This window comes from Seriola lalandi, unplaced genomic scaffold (assembly GCF_002814215.2).
Source record: "Seriola lalandi dorsalis isolate HSWRI2012SDOR001 ecotype SW California unplaced genomic scaffold, Sedor1 jcf7180002054763, whole genome shotgun sequence".
Lineage (NCBI taxonomy): Eukaryota > Metazoa > Chordata > Actinopteri > Carangiformes > Carangidae > Seriola > Seriola lalandi.
In genome coordinates this window covers 83318-98275 of record NW_019525316.1, presented here as the reverse complement: position 1 = coordinate 98275, position 14958 = coordinate 83318, and the positions used below count along the sequence as shown (strand labels likewise).

Here is a 14958-nt window from a genome sequence, read left to right as displayed (position 1 = left end):
GAAAATCCATGACAGGATCATGTGTCAACATGATTAAAGGGTTGAAGGGAAAGAAAACACCATAGACAGTTAGAGAGAAAAGAAAAGAAGCATGAAAAATGATTATTTCAATGTTTTCTTTCTTCAAACAAAAGCAACATTTTAATGCAAAGAGCCAAACTAACATGACAAATCTCGCTTTAAAGTGATACTCCATCTTTTCAGTGTGAAATACCCACCTCTTATAGACTTCAACATGGCACCAAAAAGTGTCATTTCAGCCTTCGCAAACACATAGGCTGTATTCAGCTTAAACTACACACAGCATTTACTTAATAGATTTCAATAGTGAACAGTTGTCACAGTAGAACAATTATCTATAAAACATGTAAAGAGACTTCTCAGACCACCTCCAAATCATAGTCCACGTATTCACGCTTTATTGCTGAGCTCAACATCTTCCCCAGTTGCACTCTGTTAAAACCTGGTTAAACACACTGCTGTCATCTCAATCCTTACATATGGGAGTGTGAGTTGGTTTGCACACATTAGAGCACCTTTGATATTTTGACACTTTTTCCACATAGAAGTTGTCATTGTTCTTACCCATTGTTACCATCATGAATCCAAGCTGACCACATGTTCTCTGGGAAGGACAAAACACTTATGTAAATGTTTCATACTCAGAAGATATATTTCAGGTGGAGTATCACTTTAAGATCCAGTGTGCTGACCTTAGACGCCAAGTGCATAACTTTGAAAGCAAATATTCCTTATGCAACACAACTTCAAACAACTTGTCAACTCTTGGCTTCTTCCAAAAAAAAAAAAAAAAAAACTCATGACAATTAATTATAGCAACAGCAGTTTTGGCTTCTATTCATTTGTGATTCTCATCTATTTGTGTTACCATTACTGCACTGTTGGTAGGATGGATCACATCGTACTGTACTTTACTGTTAGAATGAGGGGAAAAAATCGAGGGAAGAGGAAGAAGATAAAGAAAAAACAGAGAAAAGAGGAGAAGAGAGATTAAATCCGTTCTTGTGGGAAAAAGGGCAAATATGTTGAATAAACAGGGAAATTTTGTTGGGGAGAGCCAGAGAGGAGGTGAATGTGTAGCTGTGAAAGAATGAAAGTATGAGAGAGTGAATAAATGTTGGGTGATGTAAGAGCAGCAGTATGTCCGCTGATCAGACAGCTGCTTGTTTCCACTTCTCTCTTATCTCTGACCGCACCCTCTGTGTGTGTGTGTGTGTGTGTGTGTGTGTGTTTGTGTGTGTGTGTGTGCGTGCATGCGTGCGTGTGTGTGTTTTCCCACAGTTCATACTGATGTCTTGATATGCGTGTATTAGTTCCTGCATGCACGCTTGTGTGCGTTTATACGTAAGTGTGTGTCTGTGTGTGTGTGTGTGTGTGTGTGTGTGTGCGTGCGTGTGTGTGCATGTATGTACAGGTGTGTTTGTGAATGATCAGGTGTGTGTGTGTGTGTGTGTGTGTGTGTGTGTGTTTCAGGTCCAGGAATGTGCTGCCCTGATGAACCCTGCTGTTGTGGACTTTGTTTATATTTAGTGAGGTGCAGATCAGTGCAGGTCTGTCAAAATGAAACCACGTCACACAACTCTTCTCCAGTACACTTATCTTGGTGTCTCAGGCTGTTTCCAGTTTCCTTGTACATTTGATCAATATATGACCTTAGATCTCATATATACAAAACATTACAATCGTCCAAGATAGGCGAAAGCATCCATGATCCATGACTGAACCATTGTATTTGAAATTGTAAAAAGTGTGAAATGGAAGTTATACCTAATGCAGGACAGAATAATCATAAGACGGACATTTTGCTGTGGACGGTCTCCCAAAGTGAGATGAGGTAAAAGCTACATGCATGAGTGAAGAGAAATTTGTTGAAAGATGGAATACAGGAACAGGAAAAGAGAGACAGACACGACAAAGTGATCAGGAAATTGAAAGGAAAGATCAGAAGACAGAGGAGGGAGGAAGAGAGGAAGTGGAGTGAAGAGGTGGAAGGAAGTGACAGTGGGTGGAGAAGAAAAAATGACAAGGGGGGCACAAGAGAGGTGAAAAGGAAAAGAGGAAAACAAAGAAGGATGTGGGGAATTTCCTTGTTTTCCTACAACTATCAGGTTATCCAACATGATTAGCCTGATGCTGGTGAAGTACAGATGAAGACAACACACACACAAACACACACACACACACACACACAAACACACACACACACACACACACACACACACACACACGCAGTGGAAATACAAAGATGTCACAGTCAGCTGTTCTGTTGCTGGCAGGATGTATCAGCATGTCAGTTCCAGACACATCCTCTGTGTGTGTGTGTGTGTGTGTTTTATTTCTGCCTTGGTGTGTGAGTGTCCCTGTGCCAGACACAGGGTTATGGGGTATTGAGATGTGTGTGTACCTCTATCTTAGAAAGGAGTTTTAGTTATAGTCAGGGTGAGAGTGAGGACATTTGATCTGGTCCTCACTTTTTCAAACCTAAAGTGTGTGAGGGTGACTAACCCTCCCCGCTTTGCGTCCAGCTGTTGTTACATGCAATTCCACCTTTTCTTCTTTATCATCTCTCTACTGTCGCCTGTGTAATAAGGGCATAAAACAAGTTACAGTTATGTTTAGATCCAGATGAGGCTAAAGGTTGGGTTTAGATGTGTAGTTACGATGGTTTGGTTTAAGGGAAATCCATTATGTCCTGATAAGTATAGAAGAACAAACATGAGTGTATGTGTGTTGAATAGATCTGGTGTTTATTGCTATTTGTGAGTTTTTGCTATAGCTACATAGTCAGTGTTAGCATTAACACCTATTTACTGAGGCTACCAGTCTAAAAGGACCGAGAGTTCAGCATCAAACATCAAACTCCAGCAGTGGATAGTAATGTCAAGGTTGACTCTTACTGAAGTTAGCATGCTAACCTGCTAGCCCCGGCCCGTCTCATCACTTTCCAATAGCGAGCCACTGTAGCCTCCAATCTGCCCTGAAGATGTAACGCTGCTCCAATAGCATACTATAACCTCTTGACTTGTAAACACAACAATGGCCAAAACTCTTGACAGGCAACAATCACCGCTCCCGGCAAGAAACCAAGATCTGCGACAGAGAAAACTTACAAATATCACCTTTAAGGTGAATGAAAGCAAGAGAAAAGTATGAATCAATTTTTCATCCTCCTGGCAACATCTGTTTCTAAACCTGAAATAAATACCATCCAGCCTTATCATTATTATTATTATTACTATTATCTTTTATTGCAACTAATATTGCTGCTATGCTGTGATAACAACATTAGTAACAGGAATGCAGTTTAGAGGTATGCAACTCTGAAAAAGACCTTGTAGTAAACTATTTTTGCTCTCAGAAGTTCTGTGACCACTGGAGTGTGTGTGTGTGTGTGTATCTGTGTGTGCGTGTGTATGTGACATTGCTGAACGCTCTGCAATGTGAGGGCAACAGGGCCAATGCAGTTTTAGGGGTGCGAGCAGGAGATTGAAAAGACTGCAAGTCTTGATGAATGCTTACAGTGTCTAACTACAACCTGTTATTGTGGTCTCGCTTTCTATATAAGAGCTGTTGGCTAGACGACACACACGCACACGAGCACGCAGACACACACGTACACGTACGCTGTTCTATATGTACAATTGCAGGTCTAGTTGGACTCCTGTGGTTCTCTTCCACAGCCATTCGTCAACTTTAAGAGTCTGGAGACAGAAGCAACTCCCCCAACACAAACAGCTGGACAAGGCCACCATTGAGCTACATAGTAGTGGCCTTTTAGAAACATTTTTTATAGTTAGTGCAGTGAAAAGTCAGCCTGGAACAGCTGTAGTATATAAGAAATATGCCAACATGTCTTCCATGAAAACCATTTAGAAATCAAAATATTATAGGTAATAAATGTTTTTGGGCAGCTGGAAAAGGCAGTGCAGCTGTGGCCAGTGAAGAGGGAGACATGCTTCTTATTTCTAGGATGGTAATCTAACCACAAACAGAGCGGAGTAGTTTTAATTATATTCATTATAAATCCAAGGACAAAACAGTCACATTCACACACATACAAAATGTGTTTTGGCCTGTATTTCTGTCTCTGTTAGCACGAGAATGAACACCCAGCCTGACAAACTTTGCACATACTCTCTGTATCCACACACACTGCTGAAACTGCTAATCTATACTATGAGAACAAAAAACATCCTGTCTGTTAAAGACAGGCAGAAAATATGTGTATTCTGGTGTGTGTGTGTGTGTCTGCGATGACATTTTTAGATTCCAAGGACAGTGTGTGTTTCCTCTCTTGCTTTCTATTGTTCCTGCAGCAGCAGCGATCCTCGGGGAACCGAGCAGCCACCAGGCCTGTAGAGCAGCGGCCAATGGCAGGGCAGGGCAGAGAGGCCCCCGAGGCCGATGGGAACTAAAGTCTGTCCTCCTTTGCTTCACTGTTTCCATGGAGATTTAAAGTATAACTAACTCACGGTGCCTTCATGAGATGGACTGTGATCATCTGTCATGGAGGGCAAACAGTTTTCATGAGATTCAAAGACAACAGGAGGATGGACAGGATTGTTCTGACTAGTTTGTCCTGACTGGTTAAAGGTGTGTGAGTCACCTGCACTATCTGGGATGAAACGCTTCCTGAGTTTTTGCCCTTTGTGGCCCATGATTACATCTCCCTGCTTCTGGGATCATAACGTACTGTATCAAAGGCACAGTGTGACCGCTCCACATGTCTTTGCTGCCATCTGCAGGAAAGTCTGTAGATAATCTGTCCTACCCTCCTCACTGAATGCATGGTCCTTTAATTTGGTACAGACATTAATTAATAACCTCCCACACTCCCTGACTTTTCATCTATTTCTATTATTATGTTTAAACCTGTGATTAACCATATTTTCATGTGAAAATCAATATTTTAGCTTCCTTTGATAAAAAACTCCACATGTACAGTATGTGTGTACAGACTGTCCTTGAGTGACATGGACTGCATACCTCCACCAAACTTCAACCTAAGCAGAGATGTTGCACATCAGTTTAATTGAATCTTTAATCTCTGTGTTTGCAGTAGTAGTTTTCTACCTCTCACCCTCATGAACAAATAGATCCCTGCCCAACTTATAAGTGAGCCGTACTCCCTGACTCTCTTCCTGCCTGTAATCGATACTGTCACTGAATATAGACCCTCTGATGTGTTGTTTGTACAGTAATTGTACTTTCCAATTCATATTGTCATCGTATGTGCGAAGTTCACATTTTGGCACAAAAGAAAACCTCACAATGGAAAGCGTTTATCCTCAGGGAAACACAAGTGTTTTCAATCAGTCTGGCTGGTAGAAGTGGTGCTGGGAGCAGTTCAGTGTTTGTGGAGATGTCCTGTGGGACAGTTGAACATCAGCTTAGTCGCTGCTGCAAGAAGGGAAGACATCTCGGGGGGGGGTGGTCCCGATGACTCAACTGGTAGAGCCAGTACCCCTTAGGCTCAGTCCTTACCGCAGCATCCATTGGGTTCGAGTCCGACCTATGGCCCTTTGCTGTATGTCAACCCCTCTCTCCCCAACTTCCCTGTGATTCTCACTGTCCCTACCCGAATAAAGGCAAACTTTGCTTTGAATTGCGGCATATTGAGCCTTTAAGTAGATACAACATTAAAAGTAGTTAGCAGCTTCTTAAACATGAACATGATGTGACGACTTTGTCATGTCACAAAAGTAACAATTGAAAAATATATGCATTAGTCGTGTAAACCACACAAAATTAATTTCATTCATCTTATGTGGCGTTTAAATAGTTTATCAAGATGTTAAGCAGCAACTTATGCCTGAAAAATGTTTTTGTCACTTAAGTTTGTTCAACAGAAATCGCATCTATGAACACAATTTCACAATAAAAATAAATATAATGAATAAAGGCTGGCACTGGTTGTTTTTAAAGAAACACACGGGAATACTGTTATCTCATTATTTAAAAAAATGTATTGTATGTACTTACATACTGGTGTCAAAAGAGTATGCACCAAAATGTCACATTGACTCACAATTACAAAGAAAAAGCATTTTCTTTTTCTTCAATTACGTAAGTATTGAAAAAACTATGTACAGAAAAAAGGGCATGGTGACGAGATAGTACACTAGAAACAAACTTACAGTCACAACAAGGTTTTAAATGAGGCTTCTGCAAGTAAAGAAAAGAATCTTCTAAACAGTTACATTGTCTTGGTGCTCTGAACTTCAAATTGTATTTCCACTCAAAAAAATAACCTTGTGCATCCTCTCCAGTCCAGCATCAGGGCGTTTTCAGGGTGTGCTCACAAAAAGGATTTTCTTTTAAAAAACTGCCAGAGGACTGATTCATCAAAAATGAAAAATATGACAATCTGTGTGGAAATACTTTTTAAATAAAACATCTTCAAGAGGTAATCTTAAAAAAAAGAACTTTCAATGGAAACATGGCGACAGACAGGGAAAGTAAATAGGGTGGAGGAAGGTAGAGTCCTAGAGACGAGCTGTATGTGGATTGCCAGTCCAAGGCTTCAATCAACACCTCTCTCTGGATGGACATACAGAGACACGTAAGACTTGTCTCCGTTTCCCTGCTATCTCTTAAAGATGAAAAGTACAGTCGTTCACAAAACCCTGGCATCTTTTCACCATCCGGAAATTTACAGATTTTAAATCAAGACAAGACACAAAGTAGGAATCAAAAGAAAGGCAGGATCATGGTGATGTATGGGGTGTCATATGACCAACAAGACAAAAAGAAAAAAGAAAAATCCTCACATCTCAATGGTTGCTAATGAGAAAAAAAAAAAAAAAAAAAGAAAAAAAAAAAAAAAAAGAAATGGCAAAGTAGAGCGACTGGAGTAGTTACATTGTTCAGTTCCTCTCTGTCAAAATGTGACTCAAACAAACTGCCCCTGAACAAACTCAGGGTGAGACATCAACATCAGAGAGGACACTAAAACAGGGCATCAACACATTCAGTGCAACACTAGACTAGCATCCGCAGTCTCACGGCATCATAAAGTTTCAGTTTGGGCTACAAAGTAGTAAGACAGTAATATTCTGTCATTCAAAATGTTTTTCCTAATGTTACCTTTATGCAATGCCAAGCTAGAAAGTTACAAATTCATGGAAAGTGATGTGCATGCCAGTGAGTGTTGAGTCTGCCGCCTCTGAATTTAAAAAGTTAAAGTGTGACCAGCTTCTTTCCAATGAGACCAAACAAAAGAAATAACTGGAGGGGCCGTTAAAGTGAGAATCCACCTAAAACAGAGGACAAAAACTATACTGATGATCGTAGTTCAGCTGATCTTTGAGCATACATATAGCATTTACAAATTCTGTCTTAGGGTGAATTGATGTTTGTGAGGTAAGGATTTAATTTTGAACAGAATGTGTCTCTGGGTGTATCTTGGGTAGACTGGGACCAGCTGCTCCCCCCTGGGATAGTTTCTCTTTTCTTTTAGTCACTTTTAGCCTTTTTGCTGTTTCCATTCTCCTCCAGCTCGGTCCCTTCTGCCTCCTCCTGGTGCTTCCTCTTCTTTGTGTCATCTGACTGAGAGGGGGACGGGTGTGGCCGGAAGCTGATGATGATGCAGGTCATGTTGTCACATCCTGTCCCATCTCCAGATGTGTCGGGAGCCAAACAGTGGTCAACCAACTGTCAGGAGGACACAGGGGATTTTAAATTAAAGATGCAAACTATGGACAATGTTTGGGAGTCAACTGAGGCTGCAAGTTAGATAACTCGATGACTACACATGAGTTTTAAGTGACTGATAAGATACTTCTTTTTAGAGAAAAATCAACCATCTAAATCATCATGCCTTTATCGGAAAAGGAAAGGAGAACACAGACACATTTGAAGTAGCTATTTAACATTTACAAACAGCTTATAGAGTATAGCAGTGTTTGGTGTCCATTAAAGTAGAAACTGACAAAACAAGTTTAAGATATACATTTTTCTACACCGAGTGTACACCACATTACTTTTAGTTTCATGTCTGGGAAGATATTTTGATTCTAGTGCTCTGGATCCAGTTAAAGAAACCGTCACCCACTGATTTATTAACAAGTGACCATTACGTAAAAGTGTCAGGTGTGTAACAAGTATGTACAAGTGTCCTCACCTCTTCCACTATAGATGAGAGGGGCCTGGCGCTGCCACTCTGGTCTGGTTTGATCCTCTCACTGATGAAGTCCACCACCTCCTGACTGCTTAACACATTCCTGCACACATGGAGACAGAACTTAACAACAGTGACAAATCAAAGAACAAACAACTTCAAGCTCATAAAGTGTCAACTTTCAGCGATCAAAACAGTTTCATTGTGTTTAATTTGAATTAACTGCACACTCTGAAAAAATATACTGCTGTATAAATTTGTCTCTCTGGAGGTACAAAATTCATTGTTTACAGTTAATTCTTGGCAGCTGGGTTTGTAGACTGATTCATCACTGGCTGTCTGACAGATGTTTATAAGTGTGAAGAAGAAATTATGATTCCTTTTGAAAAATAAAGTACAGGGACACACTTCCAACCACCACCGTTACTCACCAGATGCCGTCGCAGGCAATGACCATGAAGTCGTGGTCCTCGTTTAGTGTCAGAACTTTGACGTCCGGCATCGCAGAAATCATCTGCTCCTCTGGAGGCAGAGCCTTGTTCCTTTTATAGAAGTGGTCACCTGAGAACCGGAGTCCAGATTTACAAATGTTAAAAAGAATCTAAATCTGTGTTTACAGATGTGGTCATCTCAGAAGAGGAGAATGTGCAATTGTGATTTGAGCTCAAAAGAGAAAATATCTATACTGACCAAGAGGTGCTATTAGTTTAATTGTGATGCTTCTCACAGGACTAGTCTAAAAAGTCACACACAAACTCAGCTATACCAATAGCTCTGGAGAGGTTCAATCCACCGTTGACTCGTCCGTCCATGGTTACTTTCCCTCCAGCGTTTTTGATGCGAGCTAGTTCCACCTCGTCCTCTGGTTTGTGGTCGTACGACATGTCAACAGCTTTACCTACAGCAACACAGGAAGGGAGCGCTTACATTTCATATAAGATAACGGCAAAGTCTCTCATTAAAAGCTCTTCCACTACGATTAGCTGTTGTCCAGAACATGACATATCATCTGATTATAGAGAAAAAAACCCACCTAATGTGTAAGGGGATATGAACAATATAGTCTCTTCAATCAAACAAGGTCAACATTTCAGCAGATTTTAAGCATTTAAGTGACATTAAACATGAAAACCAACTGTGGTTCCTACTGAGAATATTTCTTCATTCATCACATAATTAGAAACTGTCCAATTAAGGTGTTCAAAGTTTGAGGTCTCCCAGGTGGCACTAGTTACACCCTGCATCTGTTTCATGGCAAGAAGAAATATTCTTGCCATCCCATTTTTTAGTTTTGTGCACCAGAATACGTACAACTGATGGGGTTATAAAATAAAACAGCAGAGCAAGCAAACATAAAATGATATAAGATTTGTAATGGGGCTCATAGACACCAGGCTGAAGTTCCTCTGTTTATTTAATATACATTTTACAATAACACCGGTAACCTGGCCCCAAACGTTTCTGACTTACCGCGTTCAGACACCACACAGCGAGAGTCTCCAGCATTGGCCACGATCAGCTGCTTCCCTCGGATCAGAGCCACGACAGCTGTGGTGCCGCTGTCTGAGCCAGGCTGTGAATATGTGACAACATTGTTTAAATTCCACGATGGCTTTCACTGACATAAAATAAATAAAAGCTTGCAGGCATTTTTCAGCCAATTAAAAAAGAACAGAAAAAAAGGCAACCATTAAAACCTCTTTACCATTTACACAAAGTCATGACAAATAATTGAGTTTGGCTTCTGCAGCTGTGCGACTGTCCAACTTATTGCAGGCTGTTTGTTGGATTCATAGCTTAAAACTTCAGCTGTGTTCTTTAAATGGCTAAAAAGAAACAACTATTGCTCGTTTGGCCAATTCGCAACAGTGAAAAGAAAAGTTTCTGGTCATTTCTTTTAGAATCACGGGGGAACAATACAATGCTTTTATTATGACTACTGAACATTTACATTCAACAACTAATTAATAACAAGTCTGTTCAAGCAATCAGTGGATCGAGGTCATAATATCTTTGTGATCACCATCAATTCGTTGCATCAGGGAGGTTTTCATAGAGTCGAGAATGCAGCAATAAATCAACAGCCTTGAAAACAGAAAGTGTGATTAATCAGTACATTAACTCTGCATTGTTGTTCCCCCTCTCAAGCTGACATGGTCACTCTCAATGATTATAACAATCATTCTATAAATATTTTTGAGCTCCACTCTTAAGACTCGCACACCACAATTCAGCTTTTAACTCAACATCTAAACAATTATTAAAAAATCAAGGCAACCTGTGACCCTGAAATGAGGCCCGATATGTTGACTGGACTGGATGTAGTTGGTAGGAGTTAACTTGTCAGATGCAAAGTCCCCCTTTGTACGCACCTCCTCCTTGCCATCCATTCCAGGGAGACACATTTCCTCCTCCTCTTCATCCTCAGAGTCTTCATCTCCTTCCTCTGTATCTTCCTCTTCTTCCATCTCACTGCTATCACCTTCTTCCTCTTCGCTGCCATCCTAATTAAAAAAAGTTATTACAATGCTTATCAAAGACGGTGAGCTTTCACAGCCAAGGAGAAATTTATTTTGATCTCATGCTCTCACCTCTTCATCACTGACCTCCTCCTCCTCTCCTTCCTCAGACTCCTCGCTGTCATCAAAGAACCTGGACTTTGAATCTCCAGCAGCCTTGGAGGACAAAGAGGAGCAGGAAGGACCTGCATCTCCTTCTGCCTTACCGGCCTTTTCTTCTCCATTGGAGCTTCCTGACTCTCCACAGTCAGCTGCTGTTGAGGACAAAGGCAAGGTGTTGGACAAGAGTAACAGAGAGAAAATAAGAGGATAAGGGCGTTAAGGAGAGGGCATTTAATAAGTGCCACTTCCACACACTTTAAGATTCTTCCTTTAATGCTTGTTAGCAGGTAGACACCCCCCCCCCCACATACTCATTTCAATATTGTAGATTGTTTTTAACTACATTACCATGACATTTTTTGGACATATTTTACATCTCAAGTCATGTTTTAGTAGAAAGAAATGTTGTTGTTGAAGACTCCAGAGTCCAAGCTCTGTACCTGCACCACTGCCTTCAGCTCCTCCTATTCTCCGACAGGCTCGCAGCTTAGACCCACATGCTGCTCCTTCAGCATTCTTCACCTTCCCGTTGCTCTCCTCCTCCACTTCTCCGTTCAGCCCCTCTTTCTTCTGTCCTTCCCCACCTTCCCCTTTGTCTCCTGAGGTCTCAGCATGTGGACAGGAGGCCTTCTTAGCAGCCGCACTAAGAACAAAAAACAGAGGAAAGAAGAAATAAAGGGGTCAACAACATGAAGAATTTTAACTGCTGTTTTACAAAAACCTATCATCAAAACCCTGGATTCACTGGGTTACAGCCAAGATACAGGTATCTAATGTAATGGATATGGCTGATTTTCACTGAATCAAACATACAGATCACACACATGGGAACATCAGAATAACTGAAAACTGAAAATAAAAAACAACTTTTAAAAAAGGTGTCATATGATTCTGTCATCACCTCCTTGATGTAATAGGATTCCTGTTAAAACAGGTTGGTGTAGCAGGATGTTTAACAAGGTGAGGATCAATTTTATGTGTAGACCAATGGGCTATAAAATCTTTAATGACTTTACTGGTTGGACTTCCATGAGGTTACCACAAGATGCACTCTTCTGCAAAAAGTAACATTTTCAGAAAATGTTATTTTATTGGCTATTGAAGTGTATGGATCTACCTGATGGCAGAAGCGTGTTTGACGGCGTTGCGGTTCTGGCCGTAGCGCACCAGCAGCTCCTCTATGGTCATTGTGGCCTCCTCATGGAGCAAAGCTGCCTCCTCTGTGTCCACTGAAAGGAGAACAGAAACCTGAACTCAAAAGTTTACATTTTGATTTGAAATTACAGTTTTTATCCACTTCAGCTGTCAGACAGACAGTTCATTGTTTCATTCTCACAGTGATTGTGTTTTATTTCATGTCCCTGTTTTCTTTTGCAGTGTTTTTTCAATAATTATGGTCATTATTAGTTTTTTATTAGTATATTTTAATATGCTGGATGTTCCTGATTATGTGTCTTACCACTGACATCCACAACGAACGGACAATACTATCTAAACGTTAATATGGGTGTACTCACAATCATCCTCCTCTGCCACCTTTTCAGTGGGTGGCTCCTCAGTGGGCCGTCCAGCAATCTGGACCAGCTCCTTGATGACTTCCTCTGTGGTCATTCTGCTATCGATGGCCAAGAAGGCATCCTCCAGTGCCTGGAAATTACATGCAAAATGTTTATTTCAGTAAAAGTCAAGTGGCACAGTGTAATATTGGGTTTAACATTAATAAGATTCATGTTGGGGGTCTCTTCAGAAAGTGTTCTGAATGTGTTAGGACAGTGGCACAAAAGAAAAGAGGTGACCACAGTGATGATACACAGATTATTCTAATCCCACCTAAACTGTAATTATTCCAGAGCAGAACTACACACCACTGGTCATGATGATATTTGTTCTGTCAAACTTGTTGAAGATGTGTAGGCCAGGCTGTTACCTCTACAGCGTCTCACCTTTTGCAGTTTGCCGTCTTTGTAGGTCTTCTGCTCTTTGATGATGTCAGGAAGGTACTTTGAACAGTACAGAGCCACCTCTTCTCCTAAATGGCAACAGCAGGTAATATAAATTCTCAGGATAGGTGTGTAGTACTCAGAGAGGTGTGTAAAACAAACAATAAAGGGGGAAACACTACACAAAAATGGGCGTTTTGTGCTCCAAAAATTGAAAAAGGAAAGAACATTGGTGTCTCTGAGTGGAGTTTGTGTGGGCAGTGCTTGTTGTGCGCTGTCAATGTTAGAAATACTGTTGAGTGTTTAGCAAACAAATGCTGTAAATGGTGCAATATATAGTGCAAAATACTATAAATAGAAGACTTTTTGTACACTGTGCACGTTACCTCCATGTCCGTCATACACAGCGAACATGGCAGTCTCCTCATCAAACTCTAGGATACAATTATGAGCATCCTGTGAAACAACAAAGACAAAAATACACATCAAAATACAGGCATTTACTAATTGGCACAGTAGCATAGCAATCAAAGTCTTTTCTGGTGTTAAAAAAAGGGCAACCTGTACATTTAGGAAAAGCAAGTAAGAGGGGATAAGATGATTAAAAAAAAAAAAAAAAATTGAGACCCTTGCATACCATCTTCAATCACTGTCATGTAACATAAATACATTTAGTGGGCAAATGACTGTCAAGCAACAAAGAGCCTTGTGTTGTTATTCCTGCACATGTTGATACATGTCTTTAGACTTAATTACTCACATGCATGCACCTAGCAACCAATTTTAGCTATTGTTATTCTGCAGATAGCTGATGCATTACATCCAGTTGACTCATACATGATTAGACAATGCGTTTGATTTCCTCATCAAAAATGACTTAACAAAATAAGACAAAGACAACAGATTTTCAAATGCTGTCAGCTGCAGTCAAGTACTTCCTTCACAAACGAGGAAACAAGGGTCACACAGTGGACATCAATTACATGCTCTTGAATGCTGAGAGTTAGTGTCTACAATGTAACTCAGCATGCAAAAAACACCCTGAGGATGAATTATGGATTTCAGCCATCACTGCAGCTGATGCTGAGGGAGAAGCTGGTTTAGGAGTGTAGCGGACTTTCAGTGTACTCTGGAGAGACACCAACCAGCTGCATTCAAACAAACCTATACAGAGAAAAGCCTCACACCCCCTTCATCCGGCCATTTATAACTCAAGACACATTTTCTCCTCGCAGAGTTCGGGACACAGGGCGGCAACATGGTTGTCTTTGATCCGGTCCCTCATTTTCCGTCTCACCTCCATGGAGACACGCCAGCCCTGCATGGCAGAGAAGCCGTAGCTCATGTTGCTGTTGCCGCCATCGGAAGAGGTCTTAGTCGTGTTTGGCTGCGACAGATAAGCCCCCATGGTTGTCGGTTTCTATGGCTTTACACCTAGAGAGAGGGTGACACGGTGGAAACATCACATTTCAGCTTCACACGAAGAGGCGCACGTACGACCCAGAGCATTTGTCGTACTTCGGCTGCGTTAACCAGCCTGGCTAGTTACGGTTGCTAGCTAGCTAACGTTAGCGACACCACAACAAAAAGTAGACGTATTCGCAGCTAGCTAACATCACCGAGCTAACAGCAGCAAAACCGGCTAAACTTCCAGCCGTATCCTCTGCCCCCACCAGGCAAGCGGCTGCGCAGCTGCACAAACATCAAACACTTACCGCCCACAGTGGATTTACCTATTGTGAAGGAGCAGGATGAACTTGTAAACGGGCCCCAAAGAGAGAGATTCACATAGGAATGACCACACGTGTGGAAGCAGGAGCCGCTATCAACACAGACCAAGCGAAGAGAAGCAGCAGCCGAGGAGGAAGTGAGCGCGCTCGCGCATGTCCCTTTCGTCCCACCGAGGAGGCGTGTCCGAAACGTGCGTCTTACGTCAAAATGTCAACCGTTTTTAAATGAGCGAAGGAACGTTTTAAAAACAAACGGGGTACTCAACGTAGAAATACTCTGCTACAAGTAAACCTGCTTTCCTTAAGTAGTACAAAAGTATGAGTCTCAAAATGTACATCAGTTGATAAATATAAGAATTCCTTATGCAGAATCACCAATTTCGTAATAATATATAAGGGCTGCAGCTAATAATCATTATCGTTATCCATTATTGATTCATCATTTTGTTCAAAAAGTGTTTGAAAAATAAAAATGCCTCTTCAAATGTTTTGATTTATCCAAGCCAAAAGACCAGCATTAACTCCTC

The 14958-nt window shown here is 41.1% G+C and overlaps 1 protein-coding gene across 3 annotated transcripts; it reads right to left on the bottom strand.

The window, feature by feature from the left end:
• Positions 1–5964: 5964 nt before the first annotated feature.
• Positions 5965–14581, bottom strand: ppm1g (protein phosphatase, Mg2+/Mn2+ dependent, 1G). Of its 3 annotated transcripts, none has more exons than XM_023424998.2 (14): positions 14435–14581; positions 13999–14135; positions 13088–13157; positions 12705–12790; positions 12279–12408; positions 11879–11990; positions 11202–11404; positions 10732–10913; positions 10513–10644; positions 9611–9713; positions 8907–9038; positions 8572–8701; positions 8144–8243; positions 5965–7674 (listed from the first exon to the last, which is right to left on the bottom strand). In XM_023424998.2, the coding sequence occupies exons 2-14, from the start codon at positions 14107–14109 to the stop codon at positions 7477–7479; spliced, it is 1689 nt and encodes a 562-aa protein (XP_023280766.1). In that variant the 5' UTR covers positions 14110–14135; positions 14435–14581; the 3' UTR covers positions 5965–7476. The 3 variants fall into 3 exon arrangements, with proteins under 3 accessions (XP_023280766.1, XP_023280768.1, XP_023280767.1); XM_023425000.2 differs by having other exon boundaries at positions 10747–10913; XM_023424999.2 differs by having other exon boundaries at positions 10732–10910.
• Positions 14582–14958: the final 377 nt, after the last annotated feature.

Excerpts from the sequence above, each read along its gene's own strand:
- ppm1g (XM_023424998.2), bottom strand. The coding sequence starts at position 14,109 with ATGGGGGCTTATCTGTCGCAGCCAAACACGACTAAGACCTCTTCCGAT. Across the intron at positions 9,714-10,512 it reads GAATGGATGGCAAGGAGGAG|CCTGGCTCAGACAGCGGCAC; the intron begins GTGCGTACAAAG and ends ACATATTCACAG. Across the intron at positions 9,039-9,610 it reads CTGTGTGGTGTCTGAACGCG|GTAAAGCTGTTGACATGTCG; the intron begins GTAAGTCAGAAA and ends GTGTTGCTGTAG.